Source organism: Rana temporaria, chromosome 3 (assembly GCF_905171775.1).
Source record: "Rana temporaria chromosome 3, aRanTem1.1, whole genome shotgun sequence".
NCBI lineage: Eukaryota > Metazoa > Chordata > Amphibia > Anura > Ranidae > Rana > Rana temporaria.
Genome location: NC_053491.1, coordinates 73,112,810 through 73,127,600, shown reverse-complemented (window position 1 = coordinate 73,127,600; position 14,791 = coordinate 73,112,810). Strand labels below are relative to the sequence as shown.

Genomic DNA, 14,791 nt, shown 5'->3' with positions numbered 1-14,791 from the left:
ATGATTTTCATGCAGGACAATGCTCCATCACACGCGTCCAAGTACTCCACAACGTGGCTGGCAAGAAAGGGTATAAAAGAAGAAAAACTAATGACATGGCCTCCTTGTTCACCTGATCTGAACCCCATTGAGAACCTGTGGTCCATCATCAAATGTGAGATTTACAAGGAGGGAAAACAGTACACCTCTCTGAACAGTGTCTGGGAGGCTGTGGTTGCTGCTGCACGCAATGTTGATGGTGAACAGATCAAAACACTGACAGAATCCATGGATGGCAGGCTTTTGAGTGTCCTTGCAAAGAAAGGTGGCTATATTGGTCACTGATTTGTTTTTGTTTTGTTTTTGAATGTCAGAAATGTATATTTGTGAATGTTGAGATGTTATATTGGTTTCACTGGTAAAAATAAATAATGGAAATGGGTATATATTTGTTTTTTGTTAAGTTGCCTAATAATTATGCACAGTAATAGTCACCTGCACACACAGATATCCCCCTAAAATAGCTAAAACTAAAAACAAACTAAAAACTACTTCCAAAAATATTCAGCTTTGATATTAATGAGTTTTTTGGGTTCATTGAGAACATGGTTGTTGTTCAATAATAAAATTAATCCTCAAAAATACAACTTGCCTAATAATTCTGCACTACCTGTAGTTATCACACTTTTACTTGGAAAATGGTCAAGGCTTATTTCCACCCCTCTTAAATCTTAACAGATAGAACCTTTTCCAACATGACTCAGGGTGTTACATGATCAGATCATGAAGAGCTTATTTTGTATCACAGATTTTGAATGTGTAATGAATACTCCGTCATTTGACTGACTGTGACCTTAGTTGGAGCCAGTGCCAAAGTTTTAATTTGCGTGGAAAGTATGGAAGTATGGAAATTAGAAGGTTGAACGGGCATCAGAGAAGAACGTACGTATGTAATGACAGGGGCACTGTGTATTTTTATCCAACACGATTTTGAGAGGGTCATTTTCACTAACCAATGTGATTATTTAGGCCGATTTTCAGCATTTATGTGATTCACCATAGTTGTAATATATTTAATGAACATGAACATTCTGGCAAAAGGCTGCACCACAGTATACAAACATGCATACATAGTAGGCCCAACTTGGACAAGAGCAAATTAACAGTCTTCTTGATAAGAATCAGTCTATATCACCCCAATACAAGATCAAAACCCAAATCGCTAAAATCTCATTCAAGAAGTAGAGTGTTAATGTCGTATGATGAGTCTTTTTTTTTTTTTTTAAACCTGGTGCTTTATAATAATAATAATAATAATAATAATAATAATAATAATAATATAATGCATTCTGATCCTGTCATGATAGTTCCTGTTCAGCCACTGTCCCAAGGAAAGACACCTTCCTATGACAGGCCACTCACGTACAGGTAGTCCCCAGGTCAAAGCTCTGAACTCCCAAAATGATGCCCAAGTCTGAGGATCAAGGTCTCCGGACAGGGCATGGGAAAGCCATACACTCCACAAAATTGCAGTGGACATACATTAACAGGTCGTATAGCTTTAATTTCTTCCAGAGCCAAACTCGCTCTTCTCACTTCAGTCTATCAGCAATCATCACACTTGCATATTTCTTAGAAAGAAGCAGATTTCTATACTGATTAGTCTTGAAACCATGAACTTTTACTCCAAACTAAAGAAAACTGCTCGGTCCATTCAACGAGTCAACTTCGATAACTGTAACCGTCTTTTCTCCATTTTAAAGAGCTTATTTCTCATACAATACATGGGAAACACTAAAGCCTGAGCTAAAGGTACTGTAAATGTACTTAAATCAGAATCTCAGACCCAAAGCATTTAGGTCCACATGGAATATACCCTCAGCCCACATCTAACTCACATGATAGGATGCAAGAAGGTAAATATCTTGCCCTCAACTCCTCGTAGGGCTCCAAACTGTTAACTAACCAACCCAGTTTTTTTAAGTTTTTTTTTCATTTTAGATACAGTAAGAGGTGGGTTATAAACCCTGTCATGTTTTTTTTTGCTATCTGTATCCCATTGTGGAGGTTTCCCTTTATTTCCTATCCCATAGCCAAAACAGGAAATGAGGCAATCCTTTCAGAGTCACCAGAACTTGTGTTACCATTGGACGATTTCCCTTTCGTTACTGTTCCGGGGACAGCCCAAAAATTGGGATTTTATTTTACTTTCACATTCAATGATAATGGTAAATAGGACAAACAGAGAGGGGTAAATCTTCCTAATGGGGACACAGACAGCAATAAAAACAGGTGTTCTAATTCCTTTTCACTCTAACCAAAACGGGAAAAAAAAAAAACCTTTAGTTATGCTTTAAACTACCGCACGTAAACAAAGAAGAGGGACAGGGAGCAACCACCAAGACGGGACCCTCTGTTAAAGGGCCCTACAATCCCTGGAACCCCCAATACCTGAAGTGCTGTATTATGCCAATTTTGTTTATTTGCTTGGGCTGAACACCTGGCTTTGCTTCCTGAACCTCAGGCCTCGTACACACGACCGAGTTTCTCGGAAAAAAACAGCAAGAACCTTGCTGGGAGATATTTTTTTGCCGAGGAAACCGGTCGTGTGTACTTTTTCGTCGAGGAAACTGTCGAGAACCTCGTTGAGCCAAAAAGAGAGCAAGTTCTCTATTTCCTCGACGGGAGTCTGAATTTGCTCGTCGAGATCCTCGACGGGCTGGTTTTCGACGAGAAACTCGGACGTCTGTATGCTAAGAAACCCGCGCTTGCTCAGATTAAAGTATGAGACGGAGTAAAAGTAGCATTTGTAATGGAGAGAACACATTTTTAAAGCTGTAATAGACTGAAAAGTGCAAATCGTCTCTTACCAAACTTTTATTTAACAGGCAAACACATGAAATTAGCAAAAGCAGCCCCAAGAGTTTAGCCAGTGGAATCGAACTTCCCCTGCCATTGTATGTGTTGTATGTCACCGCGTTTGAGAACGAGGAGATTTTGGCTTGACTGTGTGTACGCAAAGCAAGCTTGTCGAGTTCCTCCACAAGCCTAACAACGATGTGTTTTCGCCCTTCGAGTTTCTCGGTCGCGTGTACGAGGCCTCACAATTGGCCTATTACTGGAGGGGCCAGACCTTGACCAGTAGAGATAGATTGAAATGTGTATATCAGATGATGTATATTCAGGATTAAAGAACTGGTTTATTATTTGCATTTATAGATTTGGAAAGTTCAAACGCTACACTAAAATATATATGGTATATATATATATATATATAAGTAATCCGCCTATAGCGTTCAGATATGCATGTTACCTAAGAAAATGGATGGAGCGTTCTCTCTTCATAGTAATTTATAAAACACAATAGATGCCAACAATAACAAACAATGCAGCAAGGACAGGCAAATATTTCACAGGAAGAAAACTGTAGAAAAGCAAACACCGCAATGCCAAAAATGAAACAAAGGCTTCTGTGTATGCCTTATGTTTTACATAATAAAGACTAGCCCATAACCCACATCCAATCCTACAAAAAGCAGTAAGCAATTCACCTGCAGTCCCTCTACAGATATGTAAATATGAGTGTACGTCCAGCTAATCATTTTTTTTATTGTAGGATTGAATGGAGAAGGATTGGAACCACCGTCTGTTATTTTTTTTTATTTTTTTGCTCTCTTCAACCTGCCTGGCGGTATGATTCTGTCTGGAATTACGTACCAAAAGCGGTACAATTATTTTGCAAGGAAATTTGGCGTTTTATACTGTAGGCCTGTAATTTTTAGGAATAACTCACTTAAATCTGACCAAACAAGAATCTAATAGGCATCCCGGGTATGATTTTTTTTTTTTTTTTAAATTATAAATTATAATATAATAAATAATTATAAATAATTATAACAAATAATAATATAATTATAATACAAATTATTCAATAATGTAATCAACTCAAAATCACTGAAATTTGCTCAGTTGCAGAATTGTCGCTGTCATTATTATTTTTTTTTATGACAAATTTCCCCACAAATCGCTATCGCACAATTCTGCAAGTGATTATAATTTATTATCGCTGTTTTCTAGCTGATCTAAAACCATTTTTGACATAAAGGGACACTTTTGGACAATCTACAGTTTTTAGGCAGAAAGAACAGTTTTTATTATATAAAAGAACATGTAGGGCACTGGGCAGACCACTAGGGACAAGGGGGGTGTGTATTTTTTACATACAGTACTGTAATCTATAAGATTACAGTATACTGTATGTAAAGTGTTTGTTTACTTTTTTGAATTTGGCGCCGTTCTCCGCCCCCGTGCGTCGTAACGTCGCAGGGAACGGAGATCGGCGGCACACGGGGACACTGTGAATCGAGCGAGGAGGTCCCGCTCGCTTACACAGCAGGGTGGCATCGCTGGATCCAGGGACAAGGTGAGTAACTTGCCTGTGGATCCAGCGAGAAGGTAAGCCGCGCCGCTGCACTATCTGCACGTCCACCCCGAGCGTGACTCGGGGATACCGATCCTAACATTGGAAACCTACCCCGAGTCACGCTCGGGTTTACCGCTAAGGGGGTTAAGACAGCACAGTGGGTTGAACAAAAAAGAATGATCAGATTGTAGTTTGTAGATTTACAGTAAAGGCAACACCAAGCACATGAATTAAAGGGACACTAAAAGGCAACAGTTTTTTAAATAAAATAACAAACATGTTATACTTACCTCCACTATGCAACTCGTTTTGCACAGAGTGGCCCCGATCCTCCTCTTCTGGGGTCCCTCAGCGGCTGTCTCGGCTCCTCCCCGCATCAGCCAACCCCCTTCATGGGAAGCTCTCTCCCAAGGGGGTTAGCTTGCAGGCACGCTACTGTGATACAGACGGCGGCTATAGCCGCTGACTGTATCATTCAGCCCCACCCCCCGGCATACCACGTCATTCTTTTTTTTTTTTTTTGTCTGTAAAGCATTGCACCAATGATCAGCAGGGATGCCATTAAAGTTCATGTGATTATAAAGGCATGTGTCCCAATACTTTTGGTAATATAAGGGGTTATTTACGAAGAGCAGATCCACTTTGCACTACAAGTGCAAAGTGCACTTGAAATTGCACTGAGCCTTGGTTCACACTGCTGTGTTTTGACATGTCAAATCAGCGGAATTTGTCGGCACCGATTTCAAAAAGTCGTTTCTGTACTACTTTTTGCGATTTCGGCACGGATGTGCTCTGTAATCGCAGCCGAAATCGGGACTGCCAGCGGGAGTGAAGTCGTGCAAGTTCAGCTTAACTTGCACAACTTCACTCCCGCAGCCCAGTGTGAACCTGGGCTGAAAGTGCACTTGGAAGTGCAGTCGCTGTAAATCTGAGGGGTAGATCTGAAATGAGGGGAAGCTCTGCTGATTTTATTATCCAATCATGAGCAAGCTAAAATGCTGTTTTTTATTTTCCTTGCATGCCCCACTCGGATTTACAGCGACTGCATGTCCAAGTGCACTTTCAGTGCAATTTCAAGTGCACTTTGCTCTTGTAGTTTGCACTTGTAGTGCAAAGTGGATTTGCCTTTAGTAAATAATCCCCAAAGTGTATTTGGCTTTTTTCACTGCTGAACCAACAATGGCATGCAAGTCATCAAACCTCTTTGGGTTGACCAGAAGCTGAATATTTCAATAAAACTGCTGGCGGCATACCTGGGAAATGTGTTATTAACTTGTAAATGTTTTATATGCTGACAGTGTGACACGATGAGAAGTTGTATAATTACAGCAGGGTACATGCAGGCTTTGTTCTTGGTTCGGGACGTTGTTTTTTAGTTAAGCTTCACCTTGCAGTTTAGCTGCTTTAACTATCAGTTAAAAGTGCTTGCATGAGAATTTCATTGTGAAACTTTAGCTTACAGCGCACACAATGTGATGACACTCTTGCAGTTTCTGTACATGAAAACATATCCACACAGCAGCTTGAAATTCTAGTAGAAATCTCTTATGTTTGGAAGCACCTTAGTAGAGCTTATCATTAAAGGAGGCAATCTTTATTTATTTTTTTTAACCACTTAAGCCCCGGACCTTTAGGCAGCTAAATGCCCAGGCCAGGTTTTGCGATTCGGCACTGCGTCGCTTTAACAGACAATTGCGCGGTCGTGCGACGTGGCTCCGAAACAAAATTGGCGTCCTTTTTTCCCCACAAATAGAGCTTTCTTTTGGTGGTATTTGATCACCTCTGCGGTTTTTATTTTTTGCGCTATAAACAAAAATAGAGCGACAATTTTGAAAAAAAAGCAATGCTTTTTACTTTTTGCTGTAATAAATATCCCCCAAAAACATATCTAAAAATTATTTTTTCCTCAGTTTAGGCCGATACGTATTCTTCTACATATTTTTTGGTAAAAAAATAATCGCAATAAGCGTTTATCGATTGGTTTGCGCAAAATTTACAAAATAGGGGATATTTTTATTGCATTTTTATAAAAATTTTTTTTTTACTACTAATGGCGGCGATCAGCGATTTTTTTCGTGACTGCGACATTATGGCGGACACTTCGGACAATTTTGACACATTTTTGGGACCATTGTCATTTTCACAGCAAAAAATGCATTTCAATTGCATTCTTTATTGTGAAAATGACAGTTGCAGTTTGGGAGTTAACCACAGGGGGCGCTGAACGTGTTAGGCTTCACCTAGTGTGTGTTTACAACAGTAGGGGGGTGTGGCTGTAGGTCTGATGTCATCGATTGTGTCTCCCCTATAAAGGGGATGACACGATCGATGCGCCGCCACAGTGAAGCACGGGGAAGCCGTGTTTACATACGGCTCTCCCCGTTCTTCAGCTCCGGGGAGCGATCGCGACCGAGCGGCTATAAACGAATAGCCACGCCGTCGTCCCGGATCGCTCCCCGAGGTAAGCTGCCCGCCGCACGCAGCGGGGGGGGGGTCCCGATCGGACCCGCGGAAAGGCAAGGACGTATATATACGCCCATCTGCCTGTCCGTGCCATTTTGCGGACGTAAATAGTCGTGCGGCTTGCGTTAAGTGGTTAAATAACAAACATGTTATACTTACCTCCACTGTGCAGCTCGTTTTGCACAGTGTCCCCTAACCCTGTCTTCTGGGGTCCCTCGGCGGCTGTCTCGGCTCCTTCTCGCAAAAGCTTTCCACCTTCATGCGCGCTCGCATGGTGGAAAGCTTTTTCGAGCTCGCTTTAATTTATTTATTTAATAAAAAATAAATAAAAAGGGTTGCTATGGAAATGACTAGTGCAGCTAAACGTGGCCGCATGTAACCGCACGTAATCGCAATGTACAAATGCAGCTAATCGCAGTGCCCCGGAGCCTTGATTTTCACAAAAAAATTTACATGCTTTTAACTGCGGCAAAACAGCCGTCCATGTGAAAGGGGCCTAACTCTTTTCGTTAACAGGACATAAAAGCTGAATTCCAATAATTTTTCGTTTTTCAACCAATTGCCGACTGCACTATAGCAAAATCATGACTAGAGCGCGGTCGGCCATTCCTAGGAGGGCGTCATATGCGGCGTGCGAGCTCTGTGATCGCTGCATCCTCCTGACACAGCTGATCATGGATCGGGGTAAAGAGCCAATCACAGCAGCTCTTTACCACATGATCACCTGTGTCCAAACACAGCTGATCACGATGTAAACACACTTACCAGTTATTGGCATTCCTTTCCTCACGCTATCACAGCGTAGGGAGAGGTGAGAGTCAGTAACTGGCTAGTGTAAAAAGGGGACATCTGCACTGATGTGTTCTGGTCATCAGTGCAGCCCCAACATCGCCCATTAGTATTGCCTATCAGTGCCCATCAGTGCCACCTATCAGTGACCATCAGTGCTGCCAATCAGTGCCCATGAGTGCCACCTAACAGTGCCCATCAGTGCCACCTAACAGTGCTGCCTCATCAGTGCCACCTATCAGTGCCCATCAGTGCAGCTTCATCAGTCAAGGTCTTTTTTTGTTTGTTTAGCAAAAAATAAAAATAAACTAGCAGCGATTAAATACATCCAAAAGAAATCTCTAGTTGTGTGAAAAAAATATATAAAAAATGTCATATGGGTACATGACTGTGCAATGGTCATCAAAGTGCAAAAGTACTGAAAGCTGAAAATCAATCTGGGCATGGGCAGGAAGAGGGTAAAGAATCTCTTCAGGAAATAAAATGTTGTTTTCCCTGACGAGATTCTTGGCAAGAATCTCTTGCCGCCTGAGTGTACAGCCTCTCGTTTCAAAAGAACCGCGGTTCTCTTGAAAGGAAAGAACGCAGTGACGTCATCGCGTACGACGAGCATGCGCTCGTCACATTTGATGCCGTCGCCGCCACCTTGCTGCACCCTACCTATGCCTAGGAAGCTACCGCGCATGAGTCAAAGTCATTTCGAGCATGCGCGGGTTTCCACGGCGACAGGTAAGTATACACACTCTCGGGTTTCTCGGTAAGAAAACTGCCGAGCATCTCATGACGAAAAAAATAGAGAACATGTTCTCTATTTTTCTCGTCGAGATTCTGGGCAGATTTCCAGACGAGAAACCTGAAAGCCTCGTACACACACACGGTTTACTCGGCAAGAAATCTCTGCCAGCAATTTTCTTGCTGGTTCTTGCCGAGAAAAACGAGCGCGTGTACGAGGCCTAACAGTGCCCAGAAGTCAAGTGGTTTAACACCACAAATTAAATTAATTACCTTTAATTAAGACTGTCCTAGGTCTGGATGACTGATAGCTACTGCAAAGTGCTATACTTCTAAAGCTCCCAACTTTCCCTCATTTGGAAGATAGTCCCTCTTTTGGGACCAAGGAGTTCCGTCGCTAATACGGCCTCGGTTATCCCTATTTGTGGTCTGATGTGTACATTGCTGTATAAAATATTCTATTTTACGACCAAAAGTGTTATACTACACTAAACTTTATATCCAACCTTTATATTATTGCATGTGTTATTTTAAAAAGTACATTTAGAAAGGAAAATTTGGTAGAAAAAATAAATATAAAATATAATAAAATATAAAAATGAAAGATAGATAGAGGTCAAAAAGCCAATAATTTTTTGCATATTAGATCTTTGTTGTCCATGTAATCAGGACCATGGCAGAGACCTGTCCTTAGACTATAATCTAATGAACCCACAGATATGTGCAAAAGCTATATGCGAGTGTATCTGCTTTATTCTGAGGTTCTGTAGAAAGAGTCGTTGGGCCAGATTCACGTAGAAGTGCGGCGGCGTAACGTATCGTAGACACGTTACACCGCCGCAAGTTTTCATCGCAAGTGCCTGATTCACAAAGCACTTGCAATGAAAACCTACGCCGGCGGCCTCCGGCGTAAGCCCGCGTAATTCAAAGGGGCGTGTGCCATTTAAATTAGGCGCGCTCCCGCGCCGGACCTACTGCGCATGCTCCGTTTCGAAATTCCCGCCGTGCTTTGCGTGAAGCGACGTCATTTTTTCGAACGGCGACGTGCGTATCGTACTTCCGTATTCCCGGACGTCTTACGCAAGAAAAAAAAATTTAGAATTTCGACGCGGGAACGACGGCCATACTTTAACATGGGCTGTGTAAAGTTAGGGCAGCTAAAACGACGACTAACTTTGCGACTGGAAACTAGACTAGCAGCGACGTAGCGAACGCGAAAAACCGTCGTGGATCACCGTAAGTACTAATTTGCATAACTGACGCTCGTTTTTGACGCAAACTCACCCCAGCGGCGGCCGCGGTATTGCATCCTAAGATCCGACAGTGTAAAACAATTACACCTGTCGGATCTTATGGCTATCTATGCGTAACTGATTCTATGAATCAGTCGCATAGTTAGGAAGCCCCTAAAACAGAGATACGACGGCGTATCAGGAGATACGCCGTCGTATCTCTTTTGTGAATCTGGCCCGTTGTTCTTTTCCCCTCTGATGTAAAATATATTAATAAATTATTGCAAAATACTATTATTAATAATAATAGAATAATGACTGGTGCAATATTGGTCGGCACCACAATATAGTAGGTGGCACCACGTGCTGAGGAATGGTTCCGCATGACTGTGGAATGGCTTATTATGGGTTGTTGTATTTATGTGTTATTTCTCACTCTGCACTTGCATCAATATTGTGTCTGAAAACACCAGTGGGTGTGAAATGTTACTAAAACAGTCTAGAAAAATAGATTCAAGGTTCGGGAAAACAGTTCCTGATGAAGACGCCAACTGATACTCCATGACAATTAAATCTATTTTAGCCCAAACAAAAACAAAACACAAATACAAATAAATACAGGAAATAAAACCATTATGCAAACCAAGCAATAGAGAAGTTATTTTTGACGCGTTTGACAGCGCAGTTATGTGAACCCTCCACTTTTATAGACAGGGGACATGTGTGTGTATATATGTGTATGTGTGTGTGTGTATGTGTACCAAAGGACACACACATACACACAGTGCAGCGCTATTACAGTGGTAAATTCAATGCTATACTTAGTGCACTACTATCAAGATTTATATTGATTTATGGGACATTTATTATATATTTTTTATGAATTTGAGTTTTATTGCATGTATAGATAGCACCAAGTATAGCATTGGATTTACCACTGTAGTAGCACTGCACTGTGTGTATCCTTTGGTACATATATATATAATTATTATTATTATTTTGTAGTGATTTTACGTAAAGTGTATAGTGGCTGCAATTTTGCACTTGATTATCAGGGTGGTGCTGATTGTTTTACACATTTGCATTTCAGGGACATGGGTGTTGGAAATGACGTATAAAGGAATCTCATTTTTTATGCAGCAGTATACAAATCTGTGGACCCCTATAGACACCTTTGTCCAGCAATCCTAATGCTCCTCTGTGTTCACCAGAATACAAATAAAATAAAAATAATAGGACAGGGAGGGGATATGAAGATAAGGATGTGAGAGGAACATGGGGAGAGAGCTGTGTTCTTTATAATACACTGGAAATTAAGTAGGCAGGGCTGACACCATGTGCTTAGGAATTCAGAGCTGTGTTGTCATGTCAAAGAGGACAGTAGGAGCACACAGATTTTTCCTTGGCATGTGCTTTAAGTGGCTGCTATGTAAATAGGTCATATTGGGGTTGATTTACAAAAACTGGAGAGTACAAAATCTGGTGCAGCTCTGCAGAGAAAGCTTCCAGGTTTTATTATCAAAGCTTAAAGGGTCACTAAAGGAAAACATTTTTTTTTGCTGAAATGACTGTTTACAGGGTATAGAGACATAATAGTTAACCGATTCCTTTGCAAATGATTAAAAATAGATCAAAACCAATCATATAATGTACCTGCAGTTTAGTTTTGTGTTTGCTGTTGTTTCCTGGTTCTCTGATGTACAGAGCCAGAGAGCCAATAGAGGGCAGTGAAGGTTTTGCAAAACGAAACTGGATTGGTGCTGAGGGGTTATAGACACACCTCCTTGATTAGAGACCACAAAGAGAAATCTCCCAGTACTGTGGTGATCAGGAAACAGACAACCAGGAAGTGTCCAGAACAGAGAGGATTTACAGCAACATCAAAGCAAAAACTAACAATGAGGACATGAAACCAGGACTGCAGTAAGGTAAAGGAAGCTATTTAGCTAAAAAAAAAAAAATTCCTTTAGTGACCCTTTAATTGAACAAGCTGAAGTTAGAAGCCGATTGGCTGCACCAGATTTTGCACTCTCGAGTTTAAGTCGTGTAGGTCATTCTGTGTTAGTGATTGGCCATACGAATTACTGGTTAATTATCCTCTATAGAGAGAGGCAGAATAAAACGGCAAACAATAAATATACTAGATATTAGGAAACTAGGCTTCTGCAGCACACCTTCTACCTCTTTATATAATGGAGCACAAATTTAGGTCTTCCACTTACATGTATTTGATTTTCATTCTTGGTTTCTTTCTGCTCTGATCGTACATTGGCATCAGCGGGCAAAGTGAGTCTCAGTCGACATATGCTCCCCTAGAGAGAAAATAAAATTACTATGTTAGTAGATTATATGTTAAGGAATGAAATAAAAATAGTTTACACCAGCTTGCTGTTAAACTATTGTTAGGAATTTCATTAGTATGAAGAATTTCTTAGTGGTTAAAGCAAATCTAAAGTCTAAACATTTTGTTTGGAATAAACTGTATCCGAGGACTACAAACTGAAAACGCTATTTTATTCATTTTTTATATTCACAGAAAACTCATTCATCCATGTCTCTATGCTTTATTTTGTTTATTTTGTTAGGAAATTTAAGCTTAGCTGAGAAAGCCCCTCCTCCAGATAAAAGATAAAATTGCCCATGTATGACATCATTTTGGACTAGGCCACAAACCAGGAAGCACCTGAAGAAACTTTAAAAAGAAAAGTTTAAAGCAAGTAAAAATAATATAGCCTTCTATTTACCAATTCTAGCAGCAGAAGATTTTTTTTATTATTATTATTATTTTATTATTTTGATTGAGAGAGTTTAGTTCCACTTTAAACCCCCTCTGTATTTTGCTGTAGGGAGGTTTTCCTTCACTTTTTGTCCAAGAGACACTACAGCAATTAATATCCAGAAGAAGAAAAAATCTTCTCAAAGGGCTTACGACGGCGCAACGCCATTTGCACCGTCGTAAGTCCTAATCTGGCCCGGCGTATCTATGCGACTGATTCTTAGAATCAGTTACGCATAGATATCCATTAGGCTCCATTCACATTGTAACGCCGCGTATGCGGCGTATTGTGCCGCGATTAGTTTACTTTTTTTTTTTTTCACAAAGAGTTTACATTGATGTCTATGGCCGAACGCCAATGCCGCCTGAAAAAAAGGGTCCGGGACTTGTTTTCAGGCGGCAGGCGTACGGCGTTTATGAGATGTGAACCATCTCATAGACATCAATGGAAATTCTCTCCTCCAGCGGCACGAGCGTCGCGCTTCAGGCGTTTTGTCGCCTAGGTGTGAATGCAGCCTTTGATCTGACAGGCGTAAGGCTCTTACGCTGTCAGATCTTAGATGCATTTTTTTTCCGCCGCTAGGTGTCGCCGACGTCGTTTTCCCCGTTGTCTATGCAAATTAGCTATTTACGCGAGATTCCCGAACATACGCGCGGTCGACGCAGTGAATTTACGACGTTTCCGTAGCTTTTGCGAAGCGTAAAGTTGTCCCTGCTATATGAGGGGCAACCAATGTTAAGTATGGCCGTCGTTCCCGCGTCGACTTTTAAAAAGTACGTCGTTTGCGTAAGTTGTCCGTGAATAGCGCTGGACGCCATTTACGTTAACGTCGAACCCAATGACGTCCAAATGATCCATGCCCCCTACCTGGATCATTTGAATTAGGCGGGCTTGCGTCTGAGAATTTATGCTACGCCGCCGCAACTTTACAGGCAAGTACTTTTTGAATCAAGCACTTGCCCGGAAAACCGCATAGTTTAACGCCGATTTACGAGAATCTGGCCCTTTGTTTTTACTGGGAAAAGTGTCACCATTGGAATATCCCCCCCACTGTCCAGACAATGGTCACCAAGACTGATGGGGCAAATCTCCCCTTTGGGGACAGAGAAAACAATAAAAAAAATGACAAATCTAACCAACATAAATGCCCAGAATCGTGGAACCTAACAGAAATTAGTGGTGCGGATATTAGTGTTATACTTTTTATTAACTTAATATTTTATCTGGTTAGTATTTTAAAAATAGAAATTATAATTTGGTACGTTATCAAGCAAGCTTTTGGAGGAATGTATAATTGTGGAAACTAAATGATTTGGTAATTATGACTTCAAAACGAACATCTCGGCTGGCTATGTACTCGAAATGACTGTATTTGTTTATGTATGTACATTTGTTTTGTTCCAGCAGAGTGATCTCACCAGAAGTATAAGAGACCATTAAGTGGTCATGAAGTTTCTATTAAACAGTGAAATACGTTGAAGAGTGTGAAGAGGTCCTTTAAGAATCTGCTATGTACTTTGGTGTCAAGGTTCACCGACAAGCTACAAATATTTAGCATGATCCCTAGATGTTCTAACATATACAGGACTTTGATTCCTAGAAACGTTGTACAGGTCAACCTTTGTTAAACAGTAGTCAGTACAACCCCCGTTGACATATTTGAAGACATACTAATCATAATCGCACAAGGACAGACAGGAAATGGTGCCAAGACACGAGTATGAATAGGAGAACACTCTCTGACAGACACTCGGCCTACAATTTATGTCATCTTCATAGCTTGGAGCCGGTGTACCCTCTTCATCTACCTCTTCACCAACATTCCACTCAGCCCTTTCAAATAAACTTGTTTCTTTACACTGCAATTATAATTCCAAACAAACCTCTCAGTGAAAAGCAATTTTATGAGCAGCCATTTTTTAATCAAAGCTGATCTACGCAAAAAGCAAATGTTGTCTAAATACAATGGGCCAGATCCATAAAGATCTGCCTATCTTTAGGAAGGCGTAGCGTATCTCAAATACACTACGCCGCCGTAACTTAGAGCGTAATTTCCGTATCCATAAAGAATTTGCGCCGCAAGTTACGGCGGCGTAGTATAAATGTGTCGGCGTAAAGGCGCGGAATTCAAATTACTAAGATGTGGGCGTGTTTTATGATAATTCATCTTGACCCCACGTAAATGACGTTCTTTTTTAATGGCGCATGCGCTATCCGTGGGGGTATCCCAGTGCGCATGCTCGAAATCACGTCGCAAATAGTCAATGCTTTCGACGTGAACGTAATTTACGCAAAGCCCTATTCGCGAACGTTTTACGCAAACAACGGAAAATTCAACGCTGTCCCGACGTCCATACTTAACATTGCATACGCCTCATAGACCCAGGGGTAACGTT

General features: G+C 41.1%; 1 protein-coding gene across 4 annotated transcripts in view; it reads right to left on the bottom strand.

Annotated features, from left to right (window-relative positions):
• The window catches only part of GCOM1 (GCOM1, MYZAP-POLR2M combined locus), a 220,859-nt gene that overhangs the window by 153,260 nt on the left and 52,808 nt on the right, over nucleotides 1-14,791 (bottom strand). For all 4 annotated transcript variants that reach the window (XM_040342753.1, XM_040342756.1, XM_040342755.1 and 1 more), the window contains one exon: nucleotides 11,841-11,930. In XM_040342753.1, the coding sequence (XP_040198687.1) occupies nucleotides 11,841-11,930 (90 nt within the window). The remainder of the gene's footprint in view (nucleotides 1-11,840; nucleotides 11,931-14,791) is intronic.